This window comes from Alosa sapidissima, chromosome 15 (genome assembly GCF_018492685.1).
Source record: "Alosa sapidissima isolate fAloSap1 chromosome 15, fAloSap1.pri, whole genome shotgun sequence".
In the NCBI taxonomy this organism is placed as follows: domain Eukaryota; kingdom Metazoa; phylum Chordata; class Actinopteri; order Clupeiformes; family Clupeidae; genus Alosa; species Alosa sapidissima.
In genome coordinates this window covers 7,244,815-7,265,507 of record NC_055971.1, presented here as the reverse complement: position 1 = coordinate 7,265,507, position 20,693 = coordinate 7,244,815, and the positions used below count along the sequence as shown (strand labels likewise).

Below are 20,693 nucleotides of genomic sequence, written 5' to 3'. Positions count from 1 at the left end.
CCATCCCTCCCCCTCTCATTCTCTCTCTCTCTCTCTCTATGCCCTATATGCCTTCCTTGTATTGTGTTAAGTATTTTTCTTCTATTTTGTATGTTCTCACCAAAACACACTAAACCTCACTGTAAATAAGACAAAATGACCTGCTGTAGGAGAATGACTGTATGACTGAATGGCAGCAAGATGTTTTTCTCGGTCTTAATGACCCCTCTGGTTAACTGAGAGTTTATATCACATTTTAGTAGGGTTGAAAGCTATTCCTGTTGGCTGCACAAATGGCATTTGATTGGTTTTGCTATAGCCTACAGCACTGGGGACCGGCTTGGAGATTTTCCTGTGAATAATCTGAATCTGTGATCATGCCAGTCTCCCAAACACAACAATCAAACATTGGCAAGTGGGGATGTTTTGACAAAGCATTTATTTCTTTATTTTTGGTGAGAACGACCGGATTATTAATAAATGGAGGATGAGCAACAAACAATTACCATTACAAATATATTTTCCACGATCAGTGAAAGAAATGGATGAATAAAGCACACTCTGATATAGGGCTCATTTAAAAAAATGGCATCCAGGAAGAGAAGAAAAATAATCATTTAAGAAGAAAAACATTACGCGTGCATGTAGCGTTATAATGGACAATATTCAGGAGTACCCTAATTTGCATCCGGAATTTCGCCGTGCCCCACGCACAGAGCTCTGTTGCCCGCTGCAGGCAGCGCGCGGGAACGGCACAAGGAACAGTGTACCCGGAAAGCGGAGCGCGGCGAGCACACATACTTTCTATGTCTCTGCTGCAGAAAGATCGAAGTGATATTCGTTCACATACCTATGCACCCCTTGAGAGGAGCAAGGGACAGGGTATAAGTTGGCGAAGTACCCGGTGTGTCCGATGAGTATGTCTGACCAGATCATAAAAACTATTTTAAAAGGCTGAAATAAATAAACCACCCCTCCAATGTTCCACATGCATAGTCCTAGGAATTGTTGTGCACATATTTGGTAGCTGAAAATAACCTACTTGGTAGCTGAAAGTTGTGGAACTTTGCTTGAATAGATAATTACATACGGATGAGATCCACATTGGTACATGTCATCATCATTCTCTCCAGGTATACTATGCGTTTCAAGGGCCACAGTTCCGATGTTGTCATTAATGGTCTACCCCAAACATTGGAGAGCGCCCTGACGCGCGCTCCCGGTGCGGCACTCGGCACGCTCAACCACCCGCACCTCCTCCCTCTCAACCATCACCATCGACGCTACCAACACCAACGTCTCTCCCATCTCTCTCCCTCTCCCCTCCCTTCGCGCCCCTTTTCGCTCCCTTTTCCTCAAGCTCGTTTCCGTGACGTCTGAAGAGACCTGATCAGGAACGGCTCTTCGCGGCATGATCCTGCATCCAAGCGATGCTGGTGCAGCAGGGGACTAGACGGCTCTCGGAGCGAACCTGAGCTACAGCTTCTCCCGGCACTGTTGAGTTTTCGGTTGTACGAGGGGACCTGCATCATAAACAAATCTATAGAAAAGCTGGACATTACATGCGCATCACGTCTTCATTTTTTTCTCTTTTGCCTCAGCCTCAGCGAGAAGAGAGAGCGAGGGAGAGATACAGAAAGAGAGAGAGAGAGAGAGAGAGAGAGAGAGAGAGGAAAGAGCTGAGGAGATGGTGGAAAGACGAGATCCAACAATCTTTTAACTAGTGTTTTTCTCTGACGCTACTAAATGCCTCCTCCAAAGAAGGTGAGTGGTGGGATTGTCCGCTTATTTTAAATTCCTAGACACGACATTCAGACTAACCTCTTAGGAATTTGTATTGGCTTAACGGAAATTAGACAAAATAAACAGTTTTAGCTGCTTTTTAATTTCAAAAATAATCTTCAACATATCTACAACTGGATTTAAATCACCACATTGGTGTACTTTCATGGCGATACGTCTGAATTGACCTCTGGCAAACTATTCAACAGATTGGGCGAAATTTGCTTTAGAATATCCAGATCTCTATTTGCAGTGATGCAATTTGTTCGATGCATTTGACACTGTTTCCATCAGCTGTCTTGTGCAGTCTATTTAGAGATTTGCGTTTTCCTTCCTCTGTGTGTGTGTGTGTGTGTGTGTGTGTGTGTGTGTGTGTTTGAATGTGTGTTTCATTCCTATGTATATCTCTTTCAGCCAGCAATCTGACGCTATCTGGGACTGCCCATCTCGACATCCACTCGATTCGGGAGATGTAAAGTTGAAACCCATTAAAACCGAGTAGGTACCCATTCCATCGATCCAAGGGGATGACAGGGCATCCTTGATGAGGTTATGTGTTTTGCGTGTGTGGATTTCAGTAGCTTAACACACGACGTGAGAGACATATGAGAGGGGAGGGGGGCAGCGGCATAAAGTATGCTATTCATCGCAGAATGCAGTCACTTTCCTATGGCGGACCGCAGAGAAGCCAACATTTCGCGCCCACTTACTCTCCTTGAAGGACGATTTTGTATTATTCCCGATTTGGTATGCAGCGACGCGTTAGAGACAGGGCACAGTTTCCCCGTGAAAAAGCCGGGAGAGGACAGCCTCTGTGCAAGAGTGAGACTCAGCTCCGGTCGACTATTAGTTTCCTCACCGATCTGCAGATAAAACGCTATTGCGATTACAGCAAATCACGGGTGCTCAGTCTGCGGAAAAGCGAAGTTAGGATCGGAAGGATCAACTTGACATTTACTGGCAACCTTGATACTTCTTTCGGTAAACGTCAATTAATTTAAGTGGGTAACTCCGAATTCAGATGGATTATTGTTCCAGAATTACATGTGCGCTCATGTAGATAAAACGCAACGGATTGGAATGAATCCCTTTTTGTTTAGTCCACCCAACCGAATAAGGGTGCAGGTGCTGGACTGAGAAACGCGGTAGGCTATGTTGTCAAACGTCTTCTGTTCTCTTTGCAATGTGTTCGGGAGTCATGCTGATGGATCCAGTCAGAGTTGCTGTTAACAGGGGTAAGGTTTAATGTATCTCCGGAAACCGCACCTTCGAAATGTCTCAGTGCTGAACGCAAAATGCAATAGTAATATGATGATATGAGTATAATTTTAAAAGAAAGTTGGGCTACTGAAATGGGCACAGACGACTTGTGTTAGTCAACGTTCCTTCCTGTATATTTTTACATGCATTATTAAAAGTCACCTATCATATTGAATAGGTACTTCATTTTGGTTGTGAGGATAACTGATTTTTATTGCAGAAAAAAAGAAAAGAAAGATGGGCTGTAACAAATTCTACTGTCTAGAGTTTCTGTTTAGGGATGTCCTTCTGATTTGATTTTCTCTCTCTCTCTATTCCAGTGCTGTGAAGTGGCTCTTAGCCGTAGCTTCATCAGGTCTCGGCGGAAGGATGCTGTGGGTAACCCTGCTAAGCACAATAGCTTTAGGATGGACTACGCCGATCCCAATGCTGGACGACTCAGAGGAGATAGACGAGCCTTGCTTTGACCCCTGCTACTGTGAAGTGAAGGAGGGCATTTTCCACGTTCACTGCGACAGCAAAGGATTTACAAATGTCAGTCAAATATCCCAAACATGGACGAGGCCCTTCAAGCTCAACCTACAAAGAAACTCGATGCGCAAGTTGTACTTCAACAGCTTCCTGCATCTAAACAATGCCATATCACTCAACCTGGGGAACAACGCGTTACAGGACATTCATGTTGGTGCGTTCAATGGTCTGAGCATTTTGAAAAAGCTTTTCCTGCACGAAAATAAACTGGAGGTGTTCAGAAACGACACTTTCTTGGGCCTGGAAAGCCTAGAGTACCTCCAGGCTGATTATAACGTAATTAAAAGAATAGAGAGCGGGGCATTTAGACACCTGCACAAACTCAAAGTACTGATTTTGAATGACAATTTGATACCCGTTCTACCCAATCTGTTATTCAGGTCTGCCTCTCTCACGCACCTTGATCTACGTGGTAACCGGTTAAAGATTCTGCCTTACAAAGGCACACTGGAGTTCATTGGCCGCACTCTCATGGAGATTCAATTAGAAGAGAATCCGTGGAACTGCGTGTGTGAGATTGTGCAGCTTAAAACGTGGCTTGAACGCATTCCTTACACAGCTTTGGTTGGTGACATTACGTGCGAGCACCCCTTTCACTTCCATGGCAAGGACCTACGTGAGATTAAACGGAGCGAGCTGTGTCCTTTGCTCTCGGAGGCAGAAGTGGAGGCTAAGCTTGGCATCCCCAAAATACCGTTCAGCAACGAGAATACGTGGCCCACAAAGCCCTCATCAATGCTGTCTTCATTTCACAACACTGCTTCGTCGGTGGAGTACAAAGACAGACCTAAGCCAACCAAAAGGCCCAGACCCACTAAAACTCCACCGACGCCACGCAGTATTTACCCCGGGCCGAACCAGCCACCCATTGCTGGTTATCAAACTAGACCGCCCATTCCTATCATCTGCCCAGCGGGATGTATCTGCAATTTACACATCAATGATTTAGGGCTCACCGTAAATTGTAAAGAGAAAGGCTTTCATAACATATCTGAACTGTTGCCGCGTCCACTAAATGCCAAGAAGTTATACCTGAGTGGAAACTTAATACAAAAAATTTACAGATCGGACTTCTGGAATTTTTCCAGTTTGGATTTACTACACTTGGGCAACAATCGGATATCATACGTTCAAGAGGGTGCATTCATTAACCTGCCTAACTTGAAAAGCCTATATTTAAATGGCAACGACATCGAGAGACTCACTCCAGGCATGTTTCGTGGACTTCAGACTCTGAGTTACTTGTACTTTGAATACAACGTTATACGAGAGATTCAGCCTGCCGCGTTCAGCCTGATGCCGAATCTGCAGCTGGTCTTTCTGAATGACAACCTGCTGCGCACTCTGCCCGTTGATGCTTTCGCTGGCACCTCGCTGGCCAGGCTCAACCTGCGCAACAACTACTTCCTCCACCTGCAAGTCAGCGGGGTCCTGGAGCACCTGCACTCTATTGTCCAGATTGACCTCCACCAGAACCCATGGGACTGCTCGTGTGACATCATCCCGCTCAAACAGTGGATGGAGAAGCTCAGCACCGTTATTGTCGTCGGGGAGGTGATCTGCAAGACGCCCGACTTCGCTTTCGGCAAGGATCTGCGCTCCCTTGACGCCGAGGTCATCTGCCCCGATCTGAAGTTCACGGCTCCCTCCGCCGCTTCGCCCGACGACATGACATCCACCAGCACTTTCGGATTAGGGTACGCCTCAGCGACTGGCGCTGTCCCTCTCTCGGTGCTGATTCTGAGTCTGTTGATACTGTTTATCTCCGCCGTGTTTGTGGCTGCTGGTCTGTTCGCCTTCGTCCTAAGAAGACGAAAGAAACTGCCCTTCAGAAAGCGACAGGAGGTGGACCTGACTGGCATCCAGATGCAGTGCAGGATATTCGAAGAGCGGCAGACCGCCTCGCCAGAGAAACCGCCCGGCCACGTCTACGACTACATCCCCCACCCAGTCACACAGATGTGCAACAACCCCATATACAAACCACGAGAGGGAGAAGGTGAAGAACAGTTCGCCGAAACCAAGGAAAACAACAGCAATTATCGAACTCTACTGGAGAAAGAGAAAGAATGGACAATGGCTGTGTCCAATTCTCAACTCAACACCATTGTCACCGTCAATCAGGCGGGGGACATAGCGAGCTTTCACGAAAACGGGGTTCTTTGCCCCACAGTCATAGACAGCCAGAGACCTACCCCCACGGTGGGGTTTGTTGACTGCCTATATGGCACAGTTCCTAAATTAAAGGACATGCACGTTGCACATGCACACCCCCCAGGAATGCAATATCCCGATTTACAGCAAGACGCCAGATTAAAAGAAACATTTCTTTTCACCGCGGGTAAAGGATTTCCCGAGCAGACCCAAAGCGAATACCTCGAGTTAAGGGCCAAACTCCAAACCAAGCCGGATTACCTCGAAGTGTTGGAGAAATCATACCGGTTCTAACCAGAGAATACTTTTTTCTTGATAGCCCAAAAGAATACGGAACAACAAAAAAACAGCATGACGAAAAACAACAACAACAACAACAACAACAAAAACATATATATTACAAACAAATGTTTTCCCCCAAGTCGTTTTGGAGGAAAGGCCATACTCAGATATTCAATGAAGTGCCTTTTTCAGAGTAGCCAGCAATGTTATCAACCCTTATTTTTATACAAAACAGATTTTTGGTTGCGCAGTGGGAGGCATTCGGAGCGTATAATTCTAAATATTAGACGAAGCCTTCACGCAGTGAGAGCCTTCACATGGTTCGTGTAGGGATCCGCGAGGAGCAGGATGTCTCCACGGCTCGTCTCTCACGCGCGGATATTTGCCCAAGGTCTGGCACAGTTTGTAGAATATTGCAGTTTGCTGCATGCACTCGACTGCAGGGGTGGGTATTGCTCCAAACTATCACTCACATATAATAGAGATACTGCAACGCATTATTGTTCAGTGGTCTATTTAATTTTATAATATTACAAAAACAGACAAAAAAGAGTGTCTCTCAAGGACTCACCCAAGGATCAACATTTGTGAATATATAACGACACTGAAGATTTTATGGAATTCAACGCACTTTCTTAAGAAAAATGCTTCTGGATATTATCACTAACGGCTTTGTAGGAAGCACTTTTAATGTTTTCTCTCACAAAGATTTGAAAAAATGTGCATATATTTATTCTGTAATTTCAGTGAAAAATTTAACTTGTAAAGGTAATGTTAAATCAATGTATAGTGATTATGCGTCTGGTATAGCCTTCTTAATAAAACAAACTCTTAAATCAATAAAGAGGTGCTAATGCATACTGTTTGTGTACAACAGCTAGCAGAAGTATTGATACGTGAGTACTCTGTGCTAATACCAGACTGTGGGAGTCGAATCTGTACATGCCCGGAAATACTTTGAGGTTTGTTGATGCGTATCATACGATTTTTTTTTTGCTGCTTTAAACAAACAAAATTAAACTATTCAAGGTCCAAGACCGACATTGTCGATGCATGAGGAAAAGTAGGATGTCCATTGACATTGAACCCGGGTCCATGCTTTGGAAAATGGTAGATAAAACTTTTGTTTTGAAATGGTAGCAATGGTTGTATGGCACATGGGCAGTAGTTTGACTCAACCTAGTACAATTGGAATGTGATACATTTTTTTATGGAAGAATCATAATTGTTTTTGACCACAAGGGGGCAACAGCGAGACACTCAGAGGTGGTTAACAACACGTTTTTCTCAACCAGGTTAACCGTGACAGTTCACAAGACACTCCTTGCGAAACGTCTGTGACCACATTCCGTTAAATATTAAGCATGGTGGCAATTTTCTGGGCAAGTATAACTCAGATAAGGTTATCTGTTAATGCCCGCTATTGTCTGTTAGTTATGTAACAAGATGTAGGATGCAAGGTAACCTTACTGCCTTTTTCTAATGATGGAGTGCTTTCATTCCATTGGGATTGTTGCACATGACTAGAGGGAAGAATCTGAGAAAGACAATGAATCAAGGCCGTGGTTATTTTAGTTGTCTCCTTAAAACTGATACATTGCACTTTTAAATTTGATGAGAGGTTCTGTAGTTACTTGCCTTTCCAGAAGAACAAACATTCAACACTTCATTTTTTTTTTATGTAATAGTTTTATGCTGTATATTTCATCATTTTACCCAAACGTGTGTCATTTCAGCTCAACCCTGCCCAATAGCCTTGAAAATCAAGACTTTCATGTCATTCTCACAATTCACATTTAGCCAGTCAGACAAGAATAGCGTGCTGGTATCTCACAAAACATACTTTTTCCCATATGACAAATTGGTTCATTTAATTCCTAAAACAACACAAATGTTCATTGTACCACCACTCATCATTGGTGATTTAATCAGAGGTATGGCACATGGTTGTGATCTGTGACTAAAATGGAAATTATCCTTTTTTTCGCTCACATACACTGACAAGTGTTTTGCTTATGTTCTAATAAATTATATTTGTATCTATGGTCATCTGGGTTCCATTTTGTGCCTCGAAGGTCACTTTTCAGACTTTACAGAATGGCTATGTTAGTGGGGTTTTGAATAAGCAGTGCAAAGAAACAGGAAATGATGTGAGATGGGGATGGTCTGTCTTCGGTGCATATATGGTAATGGATAGCTCTAGGATGGCATTGTGGTAGTGTAGATGCCTTTGGTTGTTTGACAGTAAAATTATGTTTCATGCTTTACCACATACACTTGCTTGTGTATCTGGTCTCTATGTCCTCTCTCTGGATTAGTTGAAGTCAAAATGTTTCCTTTTATGTGGTCTTGTTGTTTTCTTATTGTTTTCTGCAAAACTGCAGCTGAACGTTTGGCTGAGGAGGTGTGTGTGTGTGTGTGTGTGTGAGTGTGTACTCTGGGGAACAGAGAAGGGGAATGTCACCTTGACTCAGGCTGTACTGGTCTCCAGGGCTGAAGCGCAGACAGCTAGTGAACCTGCACAGAGGGTTCTAGAAGTAGCCTAGAATGTGACTTATTTCTGGAGGCTCATGAGGTTCTGGATTTAAAAAAAGGCTTGTGTTTGGGCACACACAGATTATCTCTGCATCTGTGCTGTGTGGTGCTGTGGACTTTGGCTGCAGGGGTTTACAGATTGCATTGAGATATTGCCTTAGCGGCAGGACTTAATGCAGTGTTGAGTGTGGCCATCCTCAGTGGTCATTGATTCCTTTTTGAATGGCTTCAATCGCGTTTTTGGTTTGCTGGCACTCCTTGCCTCAATTACATTGTCTGCAAACAATGATTTGAAGTTGCCAGTGTTGTATTGTTATTATTTATCTTCTGCTATGACAATAATTGTTTTTTCCTTGCCTACACAAAGGCATTAATTAACTGAAAATGATCAAAACCCTTTGTATGTACAGTAGAAAGAAAGGAAGTAGAAAGGAAGGAGGGGACAAGCTTAGCATGCAGTGTCAGCACTCACAAGCTTGACGACAGGTTGCTTGAAGACCCACTACTTTTCAAAAAAGGGGGCAGGCAAATCTCACACTTTTTGTTCTTCAAACAGACGGCAGCCATCCAATTAGTGTCAGCTTGTTGAAAAAGCAAGTGCCCCATCGCTCCGGGATACTTTTGTGATCTTCTGTGGGTGGAGAGGGACCCCCATATGCTCAAGCCATGTTTCGGTTTTGTGTATGTCTGTGTGTTCCGCCATTAGTATGCAGAGCCGTGGCCAAACATGGCTTCAGAAGTGTGGGGGAGTGTTGGCTGCTCAATGACCTGTAGTGCTGAACGAGAGTACGCTGTCCAAGGTGCTGAATTTACAGAGTGGAGGAGCCAGCCGGCTCTCTCCATCTACAGACGGTAATTTAGCTGACATTAGTGCTGACGGGGCTCCGTGTCTGTTGTGTAGCGTTTGAACTCCACTCCTCTTGAGCACTAATGAACTTTTTGGAGAGTGGTACAGCCCCTCTGATGTAGAGTGTGCACCTTTAAAACATCTCGTCAGATTGAACAGATCCACAACATCGCACTGTGTAGCATGACATGCCAGACAACTACAACCACCAAAATAACTCCTAGCTGGCTGTCTACTGCTAAAAGAAAGATGATATCTTGCATGGCTGTCTCTGGATTCAGCGGCTTGTCAACGTTGTCTTGTCTTGCTGCCACGGCTGTGTGAAGTTCTTCTGTATTCAGTGTTAAGTGAGAGGCCTCTCCAGCATTGTGTTGGCTGGCGGAGTGGCTCTGTAAAGTGTAAAATGGGAGAGAGGTGGTGCTGGGCTCAGGCTCTGCCAGCCCGCCTCATTGCTGTGCGGTGAGTGGAAGACGGGCCTCTGCTGCTGCTGCTGCTGCATACTGTACTGAGCTCATTATGAGTGCGGCGTCGGCACGCAGTGTTGAGTGGCGACTGAACTGTGGCGCTTGAAGCCCCCCTGCGCGTAAATCATTGATGCCTGGCAGTACAGTAAAGGAAAGGGCTGCAGTGTGTACAAAAAGCACTTCTCTCTCTCTCTCTCAGTCACTCACACTCACTCACAGGCGCACACACGCATTCTCTGTCTCTCTCTCTCTCTCTCTCTCTCTCTCAGTCACTCACACTCACTCACAGGCGCACACACGCATTCTCTCTCTCTCTCTCTCTCTCTCTCTAAGTCACTCACACTCATTAACATACACACTCTCTCTCTCTCTTTTACACATACACAAATACATCCACACATACCCCCCCCCCCCCCACACACACACACACACTCTACTGTTGGAAGGAGGGTGTGAAGTGCTAGTCAATACAGCCAGGCCTTGAACACTGAGTCAGCATAACACACATCCTTCTCAGGTTTTATAAAGAGGCTCCTGCTCCTTGGCCAATAGGGTGTGAACGCCAGCTGCAAGCAACATTCAGTATTATGATCTGAACAGCCAGACCTATCTGATGCTATCAGCAGGTGGGCTAGTGTGCAAATCTGTATTTACTGTGTGCATGCTTGTTTTTTGTGTGTGTGTGTGTGTGTGTGTGTGTGTGTGTGTGTGTGTGTGTGTGTGTGTGTGTGTAAGTGCATGTGTGTGCATTCCCAGCCTCCGAGGGTTCCGCTTTGATTTGCCTGGGCTGTGCCCTTCCCTGATGTCAGTGTGTTTTGTTTGAGTATTGCAGAGAGTGCGGCGTGCCACGCTGCAGCCCCCAGCACTTGTTTTGAGTGTGATTATGCTTTTTTCATTTGCACAATTGTTTTCACTTCATTTTAATATTGAGGGATTTATGTACTTGGACATTGCAGGTCGAGACACGGAAGACAGAGGGAGAGAGGGAGAGAGAGAGAGAGAGAGAGAGAGAGAGAGAGAGAGAGAGAGAGAGAGAGAGAGAGAGAGAGAGAGAGAGAGAGAGGGGGGAGGGGCATTGTGAGTATTTCTAATCCTTTTCTCAGCTGGACTGGGTGGGGGGGGTGTCCATGGAAGACTTGTGGATGAAATACCCTGGGAGCGGTTGCCTGCTGCTTTATTGGTGTCCGACACCTCTGCCTCGGTCAAACCACTTCTCTTCCTAGGGGGACACAGGGACAAAGGCCAGACGTTTAATCACAAATGAGAGCCCCACACTGGGGGGGCCTGGGCCTGGGCCTGGGCCTGCCGCTGCTGCTGCTGCTGCTGCTGCCACTGCACTGCTTTTCTCCCCTGGTTGCTCGGAGGCACAGATCTAGACTTCTGTACGTGAGTTCATTGTGTTCTGAGAGAGTGTGTGTGTGTGTGTGTGTGTGTGTGTGTGGTTGCTGGTGCCCTGCAGCCATTTTCCTAGATCTGTTCTGTGGGCACATCATGGCACAGCTCTCTCCATGCACACACACACATAAACCATCACACACACTCCCCCAGAGACAGGCTCTGTTTGATATGGGGCTCTGTCATGCCGAGGCGGTTTGCTGTTGTTTTTTTTTATGTGCCTGTGTTTGCGAGGAGGGACGTTTGAGCGAGGGGCCGCTCTGGAGCTGCTATTTCCTTGACGTGGGCCGAGGCGGGCTGAGTTGAGCTGAGCTGCTCGGGGTCCGTCAGCATCCAGGCCTGTCTCCGCCTCATTAGAATGGACCTGCGGAGAGATGCAGATGCCACTGGCTCCCATCGATCCGCCCGACAGCGGCTCCGCCCGCACGGTCGATGGGAATAACCAGTTGCAGTGTGTGCTTAATTGCATCTGTGTTCCAAGAAAGTGTGTGTGTGTGTGTGCGTGTGTGTGTGTGTGTGTGTGTGTGAGTGTGTGTGTGTGTGTGTTTGTCTCATTTGGTCTGTGCGTAAATTCCACTGTCACACTAAAAGCATGCATGTTAGCATTTTGTGAGGTTTCTGTTTTTTTTGTCCTTAATTGTCAACCCTGCTTTGTTTCTGTCTTCTGCTGAAAATGGGTTGTTCTGTCTACATATGAGTGATCTCACATGTCTTAGAAGTGTGTGTGTGTGTGTGTGTGTGTGTGTGTGTGTGTGTGTGTGTGTGTGTGTGTGTGTGTGTGTGTATACAAATGTGTATACATAATACAAATCTGCACTTTTCAAACATAATAATCCCATAAACATAATAACCGTTGCCAAACATAACAATTTCCTACACACAGGAATTTGAGGATTGGAGGGGTTGAGTGGACTATTTCCTCACTATAGTGATATAATTGCCTCTGTGTGATTGGTACATCTGTGTTGGAAAATGTTACATTGTTGTGGCTCTAATGTGTTGGAATGTTTTCAATTTGAAACACCTCTTGTAAACCCATTGTAGATGTATGGCAGGGTCAAAAGGCCTCCCGTAATGGGAATCTAAAACCCTCAGTCCTATCCAGGGCTCAACTCTCTCATGCTGTTAGTAGTGTGTCTGGTCTTGCGAAAGCCAAATACCACAGTCCATATAGTGGTGAATTTCCCAATACTAATTAGGCTGGTTAAATCACAATACCAACACATAGCAGAGGAAACTGTCTGTATGAGTATTTCACAAACAATGAATTCATACATTCAGTCCTTTCTGGTTCAGCTGCAGTGATATACTACGTTTGTCAGTTATTGCAATTTTGACAGAACATGTGAAAATCAATAATTGGTGACATTTGAACACTTGGCCCCTAACTATAATTTGGACACAGTATAAACAACACTGTCAATCTAAAAGTAAATGAAGAAAGGATTATATTTTCAAATATCATTTGTACAGTATAAGTCATTAGATGGAGACGATTTGGGACTACATACTGTTATAGGAATTTGGATGTGGAATTTGGATTTATTTATGGACTATATTTGTGACTTACAGTGGATATATTTCTCTCAAATATAACAACCTCCTGCACACATAATAATTGTTACATTTGTGGGAAAGGGGATATTGCATTTGTTGTAGGCATCAGTTATTATGTATATGGGGAGTTATTGTTTGGTGGATTATTGTGCTTTAAAAGTACACATTTATATTCCATTTCTGGATTATTATGTGGGAAGTTATTATGTGGGATGTTATTTTGATTTTGGATGTAACAAGGACACTGCAGCATAATTAAAGGTTGTGAAGCTGACATGTGCGGTTCTATGGCAGACTGCTGACTTCCTGTGGAAGCTGACAGTGCAGAGGCAGAGTGTGAAAAAGGAGGTGAAGAGAGGAAAGGGGGATTGGCAGGAAAGAGAAGAGAAGAGAAGAGAAGAGGGGGGTCGAAACAGGATGAAGAGGTGGGGAAGAGTTACAGGGGTGTGGGGGAAATGATTTTGTTTGGGCATAGGATAGCTGTCCAGGAAGCTGGACACCACAGAAAATGGATTGGCAGGAGTTGGTAAAGTTGTTTGTGTTTCTCACTCTATCTCTCTCTCTCTCTCTCTCTCTCTCTCTCTCTCTCTCTCTCTCTCTCTCTCTCTCTCTGTGTGTGTGTGTGTGTATGTGTGCATGAGGATCACTGAGTCATCAGTACTTAGAGTGGCCTCCCCACAACCCTACTCCTGCTTTGTTAACCTGGTGGTGTGCTATTAGCACTGGCCAAAGCAGCTCGGCATGTTTGCTGTGAACACTCCATGAAAGCCAAGCCTTCTGTCAACACCATATCAGCTCAGCTGGCTACAAAGGTGTTTGTTTGTTTACTGATATGTTTTGACATACTATACTACAGTATAGTACATGTATATACTAAACATGTATACATCTGCTGCTTAGTGCTATTAAAGATGGGATAAATTAAAGATAGATAACTTGCATGCAAGCACAAGGCCTGGATGGCTGTTATAGCACTGATACAGTAATGATCAGTGTTGGCCTACGTTGTGGTCTAGTGGGCGGAAAGGAAGGGCATCGGTGGGATTGTTTACCAATGAGCTGTGGTTTTGTGGTCATTAACCTAGAAAACTTTAACACAAATAGATGCTAGGCCATTAAGGAGGCCACGCTTACTGCTTTTCTTGCAGAAAGACTGCAGAGCATCCATCTCATATTTTGCCACAGAAATACAATCTGATTTTCACATTGACTTGATATTCATTTACCATCTTATATAGTAGACATATACATGTTTTTACCAGTTGATTAATATCCTTAGATGTAACATATCAAATATAGCTTTCTACTTTGTTGTAAATATAATGTAGGGCCCATTTTGCTGTTTTTTTTCTGTGTTTTTTTTATCCACAATCCATTGAAAGGCCTGCGAGACCTGGTGATGGCAGGCAATCTGTTTAACCAGTGATGTCTTTGCTGCTGAGATGCACCTGTTTGACTCTTGCTGCAAAGAGGGTGCAGCGGAAAGAGCTGACCAGCAAAACCATTTTACTCTTTTGAAATGTGTACATCTGCAATCCTTCCAAGAGGCTAAAAGGCTCCCCATTGATTTCTGCTTGTGTTGAGTCAGGATTAGTCATGTGAGTTCAAAACTAGAGCATGGGAGTGGAACAAGACTTCACTCCACAAAGCAGTGGCCTCACGTAGCCTGGTTTCAGATTAAAGAGACAACATTGAGCCACCAACCCTCTGTTTGCTTCCATTCAGAATTTTCTTGTAAGATTTTATCTCATTGTATATGGTGTTTATTGTACCCTTTGGTCTACCCTTTCTACTTTGTTATCTTTTGTATTTTGTTATATCTGTATTCATTGCGATACTCTCTTCCCAGAAAGAGAGAGGGAGGGAGGAAAGGCACAGATGGACTGAAAATGATGTGTCATAATTCAAATAAGTCACTGATTCACTTTGAGAGGATAAGGCAAGCAGCATTGCTTTTAGAATGAGTAAGTGGGGGTCGATGTATGAATATATTGATTTTTTTTGCACTTCTGTGCATGTATGGGTAGGTGGGTGTGACATAGGGATTTAGGGGAAGAAAGAAAGAAAGAAAGAAAGAAAGAAAGAAAGAAAGAAAAATAAGTGAAAAAAGGCTATGAAGACCTCATGGGTGAATTTGAATTTGCTTATGTGTGCCTGTGTGTGTACTTGTGTATGACTGTGTTGGTGAGAGTAACACAATGCTATCACTGTATTCTCACTCTCAGGTCGTGGACACACAGTTAGCCTAGTTTTGCCCGTTGCATTGTGTGCAAACATGAGACGATTGAATTCTTGGGTGTCTACCCACAATGAAAATTACAATTCTGATTCTGATTCTGAGCAACAGCAGATTATTCATTCACTGTGATTGCTGATTGCAATTTTATTAGTTCATGCAATTCATGTCACTGAGACATGTCTTGTGATTTGTGATTTATTTTGCAAGATTCCTATCGTTTAACTCTATTCACAAAGACAGTGAGTGTCCTTCACATGCACTCACGGATTGCGTAATGTTTTATGGATCCCATAAACATAATAACTGTTGCCTGGCTGGCACAAATATAACAATAATTTCCCACACACAGGAATTTGAGGATTGGAGGTTTTGAGTGGACTATTTCCTCACTATGTTGATAGAGTTGCCTCTGTGTGATTGGTACATCTGTGCTTCATGGAAAATGTTACATCGTTGTGGCTCTAATGTGTTGGAACGTTTTCAAACACCTCTTGTAAACATATTGTAGATGTATGGCAGGGTCAAAAGGCCTCCCATAATGGGAATCTAAAACCCTCAGTCCTATCCAGGGCTCAACTCTCTCATGCTGTTAGTAGTGTGTCTGGTCTTGCAGAAGCCAAATACCACAGTCCATATAGTGGTGAATTTCCCAATACTAATTAGGCTGGTTAAACCACAATACCAACACATGGCAGAGGAAACTGCTTGGCCCCTAACAATAATATGGACCCTGTAGAAACAACACTCTGTCAATCTTAAAGGGATTATATAAAAGGGATTATATTTAAGGGATTATATTTGGTATGATTTGTATGTCATTAGATGAAAAAGATTTGGGACTACATACTGATATAGGAATTTTCATGTCGAAAGAGTTGAATTTATTTATGGACTATATTTGTGACTTAAGTTTGATTTTGCAAGATTCTTATCTCTTCACTCTATTCACAATGACAATGCAATAACAGCACCACCACGTTGTTATGCTGTCATGGGTTGTGTAACGTTTATTTCACCCGTTCCTACCTCTGACCTCTCGGACCACGTGGATTGTGAAAGTGTGAACTGTTGCGAAACGGAGCATCTGATAGAGAGTGTGTGCATGAGAGGATGAGAGGGGCTGGGAGAGTGTGTGTGTGTGTGTGTGTGAGAGAGAGAGGGAGGTCAGGGCTGGAGCCTCAACAACACCTCCTGGAGGGATTCTACTGTCAGGATCAACTCTTTCCCCCTGTCCCCACTGACTGTCCTTCTCCTCTCTCTCTCTCTGTCTCCCCTTTGTTCTCTATCTCTCCCTCTCTCTCCTCATCCCTCCCTTTCACTCTCTTTCCCCCTCTCCCTCGTCTAGTGTAACTGTCTAGTGTCTGTTCAGAAGCAGGTTGAGTGGTGCTATCAAGGCGAGAGTGATGCATGGTCTGGGGTCTCCACTGTGACAGCTGCTCTGATGGAGTGAGGGGAGCTGCCTACGTCCCTCCCCCTCCTTGTCCTCTGCCCTCCCTCCCTCTCTCTCTCTCTCTCTCTCTCTCTCTCTCTCTCTCTCTCTCTCTCCCCTCTCCTTCCCTCCTCAGTCTCTTTATCCTGACAGGGTGCTTTCTGGAGGGGCCTGACACGGCGCAGTACCATTTCCCATGCAGTCGGGAGTAATGGGGTCAGTGAGGGGCTGCTCTGGCCAGTCGTGGAGAGGAAGCTCTGACAGCCCGCAGCTGTTTGCATTGTGACAGGGTGTGTCTCCTCAGGCACCGCACACTACTTGGTTATGCTTGTCTCTTTTTCCATTTCCATTTTTCTCCCTTTTCGTCATCTCTCTCTCTCTCTCTCTCTCTCTCTCTCTCTCTCTCTGCGTGTGTATGCCTGTGTGCCTTTGTGTATGCATGCATGTTTGTGTGTGAATGCACAATTCCTGTGTGTGTCTCTCTCTGTGTGTGTGTGTGTGTGTGTGTGTGTGTGTGTAACACTGTGAGCTGGTGAAGCTCTTCCTAGTAGAGAGAAGTAAGGCATTAGAGAGGAGTCTTTAAACAGTATATTAAATTGGATACAATCAAGGACCATTTTGATGTCAGAGCAGCTCCTGATCACCACTGTCTATTTGATTTCCTCCTTCCGCACAACGAGAGAGACAGAGAAAGGGAGTGGGTGAGCAATGTTGGCCAGTTTCTCTATCCCCTAGGCTCAAGCAAAGGATTGGTTCTTCTCTCTCTCTCTCTCTCTCCCTTCCTACCTACAGGCTACCTGCTGGCAGAGAATGGGTTGTCTTGGAGACTAAACAGCACTCCATCTAATTGGTCTGCCTCCATGCTGTTTGACCAAGAAAAGATTACCACACAAACTGCTGAGGAGGCATCGCTTGGTTTATGGCTCCTTGCGAGACTGCTGCACGCTTGTGTAGGAACTCTGTCTTATGTGGATTCTTTCATTAACATGCCAAAAGGCAAAAGCCAAAATGCAATGCTTGAAGCCCCAAGGCCTGCATGGAATCAGATGTGTACAGAAACTAGGAATTATTTTCCCTGACATAGCTGTTTGGCATATCAAACATCATTAGTTTAGCCCTAGTGGCTTAGTTGTTGGGTAATTGTAATTTTCTGACGTGTTTTGTCCATAAAGGAGAAAGTTTTTGGGATTCAGAAGAGGGATGAGGCTACCATCAGTCTACACTGTAACTGTAATAACTCCAGTTTTCATTCGTTTAGAGTATGTGTTCCCTTAACAAACAATCTCTCTCTTTCTCTCTCTCTCTTTGTGTTTTTCATTTGACTCTACAAGCAATTGCAATACATAATTTTGCCAAGTCACGTGATGGCATGGTATGATGAGAATAGTGCACTTTCTCTCTCGGGTTTGACAGGTTTGTTCCATTCAGTATTTGCTGTATCGACGAGACAAACAAATTTGTTTTTCAAAGCATGTTAACAAAGCAAAACATGCTGAAGGCAAGGGCATTACCAGTCCCCCTCCCTCCCTCTCTCTCTCTCTTTCTCTGCCTCTCCCTCTCTCCATCCCTCTGTTTTAATCAGAGCACACCTCTCAGCAATAGAGATTACATTTGCCCTCCTGCTCTCTGGCTGTCCTCCACTGCGCTCGCCGTAAGTCCGCGGTGTCAGATGACAGGTTTGTCCCCCGGACTCGGCAGGTCAGGGAGACACCGAAGGACACCGCGGGGACACGTGGGGGACAGGTCCACACCGCAGTCCTCACACCGGGTCACCGCAGAGTGATTAACATGGCGATGCACCCCCCGCGACCTCGCACTGACTTTAATTAACATCACAGCGGACTAATCTATTAAAGCAGGGGCTCGTGATTTATTATAACCTACGTGGGCAAGCACAAGTGGATAATAAGATGTAATAAGAGCAAGGGGTGGTCATCCTGAGCTAACATAATCAACTCACCAGGACAAATGGAGACGGATCATCAGCATCTCTTTTTCCATACTGTCCATACTAGCTAAAGGCCGGAGGCTGTGTGAGACAATAGGTTTTTGTGTCGTGTTGTGCCTCTTTGAGTCTCCAGCACACAGTACTGGGCCAAGTACAGAGGACTGCTGAATCACCATACTATGTGAAATGTGGTTCTCCTACATATGTCAGCTTTGATGTGTGTCAGCTAGGTGCATATAGCATGCTGCATACGTAGTGCTCACAGTGTAAAAGTTGAGGCACGTGTGAGTCTGATTCCAGCACACAGCACTGGGCCCAGTCCAGAGCACTGCTGAATCCTATTAGCTCCTAGAGGTGATCCTCCTAGACACGCACTAACTGATGAGGTGATGGAACACATTTTGAGGTCCATTTACTCCGTGCTTTGTCAACAGCGCTCTGTGATGTAAATGCTAATTAATTGGCAAGGGTTGCTTTTTCAGAAGGCGTGTCAGTTGAATCCCTTAGAGCAGTGTTTCCCAAACTTTTTTTCTGGGGACCCACTTTTTAAAAATGACAGACCATCGCGACCCATATTGTTTTAGGCCACAGGTTCTCAAACTTTTCAATAGCACATAAGTCATTATATTAGCCTACTTCTGGAGGTTTCTTTGGAAAGTTGAATCCGCATTTTTCTCTGGAGTTAAATGTTTGCTTGTTTGTAGGCCTTATACTAAGGCTGTGTATGCAAGGGACATGAATCAGCATGAACATTAACGGACAGCTGCTTTCGTTGACCGATTAAAATCTAGTTTCCATGCTGTCAAGCAGACATCCGTGTAGGCCTGCTGGACATATTCAATTTGCGTCATAGGCTGTATAGTTTCGAGATGCACTCTTTAAAGTTAATAGCAACTTCCTCACATTCCTTATTATTTTGGATTTAAAACACACAACAGTGCATTATATTAGGCTACAATTTAAATTGACATTTCAAAAGCTATTATTTCCTCTCGTTTTCCTACTATACTAGGCTTAGAGCATCCCATCAAACATAATTTGCTAAATGCAATGTATTTGGCAAAGTTCTTCTATGTAGAAATAGTGTATGTTTCATCAATTATACTGTATGTATGTATAATTGTAAATTGTATGCATGTACCATCATTTCCCAACTATTAGCCGCAGCTTATACATTGATTTTCTTCAGTTATGAGGTTAATACATGGGGGCAGTTAATATGTTATTAATATGGTTTTGTTTCTTTTAACTTGTATAAAAGACTGTCCTGCAGCTTATACACAATGCGGCTAATACACAGTATGCGTGAGACTATGTGTATGTGTGTGTGTGTCTGTGAGAGAGAGAGAGAGAGAGAGAGAGAGAGAGAAAGGAGGAATGTGAATGTATGAGCATGTTCATCTTGTTCCAGCTGCAGGTGTCATCTCTCTACAGTAGCGTGGGCTCTTGGGCTGCCAGCTGCACTCCTCCTCCGCCTTGGCCCATCTGCATGCCTCTGCGCGTGCCCTCGCCCGTTGTTTTCATTGCTTCTCATTAATAGTTAAGGTGCATGGATACCAATGCCGAGTGGATGGAGTGTATTTGTCACAGCGTGGGTTGGCCCAGAGCTAAGTGAGCCACTGACCCAGCAGAGCTTCAGGGTTTGACTGCAATGTGAGAGGTCGGTGTTGTGACGGCTGCTGGGACACGTGAACAGGACTGTCCCATTTTTATAAGGGTATAAATGATTCATTCTGTTGTGTCCCTTTCAATTTTGTCAGCCAACCCTGATATCCTTTACTCTCTCTCCCTCCTTCCCTCTCGCTCTCCCTCACACCATTTCCCACTCTCTCTCCCCCCCCCCCCCCCCCTCTCTCTAAAGTCATAGGGTAAGTGGTTGACTAAGGGGTATTTGAAGCAAAGGGATGTAGACTGGTCTGATTAACTCTGTAAAACTATTGATTTAGCTTGTTAAATCTCTTCCATTCTATCCTCTATAGTCTGACTTAGAGAGAGGGGAAAACAGCATTCTCAAGCAATAAGAACCAGAACTAGTCTTCAGTGTCTTGACATGGGGCATTACAGTCAGACATGTTTGTCTTGAAAGTTGGAGTAGGTCAGAGCTGTGCAGTCCTGTGTGTGATTATAACAATATACATATTTATGAGCTGACTGTGGTCAGGACTGGTTCATTCATGGGGTCAAATGTCAAATTTGTCAAATGTCCCGGGAGTCCAAATGAGATTTCCATTTCCATTTATTTATTTATTTAGCAGACACTTTTTTTTCCAAATATGATATATTTTAAATGC

At 44.4% G+C, this 20,693-nt stretch overlaps 1 protein-coding gene across 3 annotated transcripts; it reads left to right on the top strand.

Annotated features, from left to right (window-relative positions):
- Positions 1–1,261: 1,261 nt before the first annotated feature.
- slitrk3a (SLIT and NTRK-like family, member 3a) lies at positions 1,262–6,001 on the top strand. 3 transcript variants are annotated; one of them, XM_042064697.1, is made up of 3 exons: positions 1,262–1,743; positions 2,180–2,259; positions 3,342–6,001. In XM_042064697.1, exons 1-3 carry the CDS (start codon positions 1,726–1,728, stop codon positions 5,998–6,000), a joined length of 2,757 nt encoding a protein of 918 aa, XP_041920631.1. In that variant the 5' UTR covers positions 1,262–1,725; the 3' UTR covers position 6,001. The 3 variants fall into 3 exon arrangements, with proteins under 3 accessions (XP_041920631.1, XP_041920632.1, XP_041920633.1); XM_042064698.1 differs by having other exon boundaries at positions 2,176–2,259; XM_042064699.1 differs by lacking the exons at positions 1,262–1,743; positions 2,180–2,259 and adding an exon at positions 2,272–2,996.
- Positions 6,002–20,693: the final 14,692 nt, after the last annotated feature.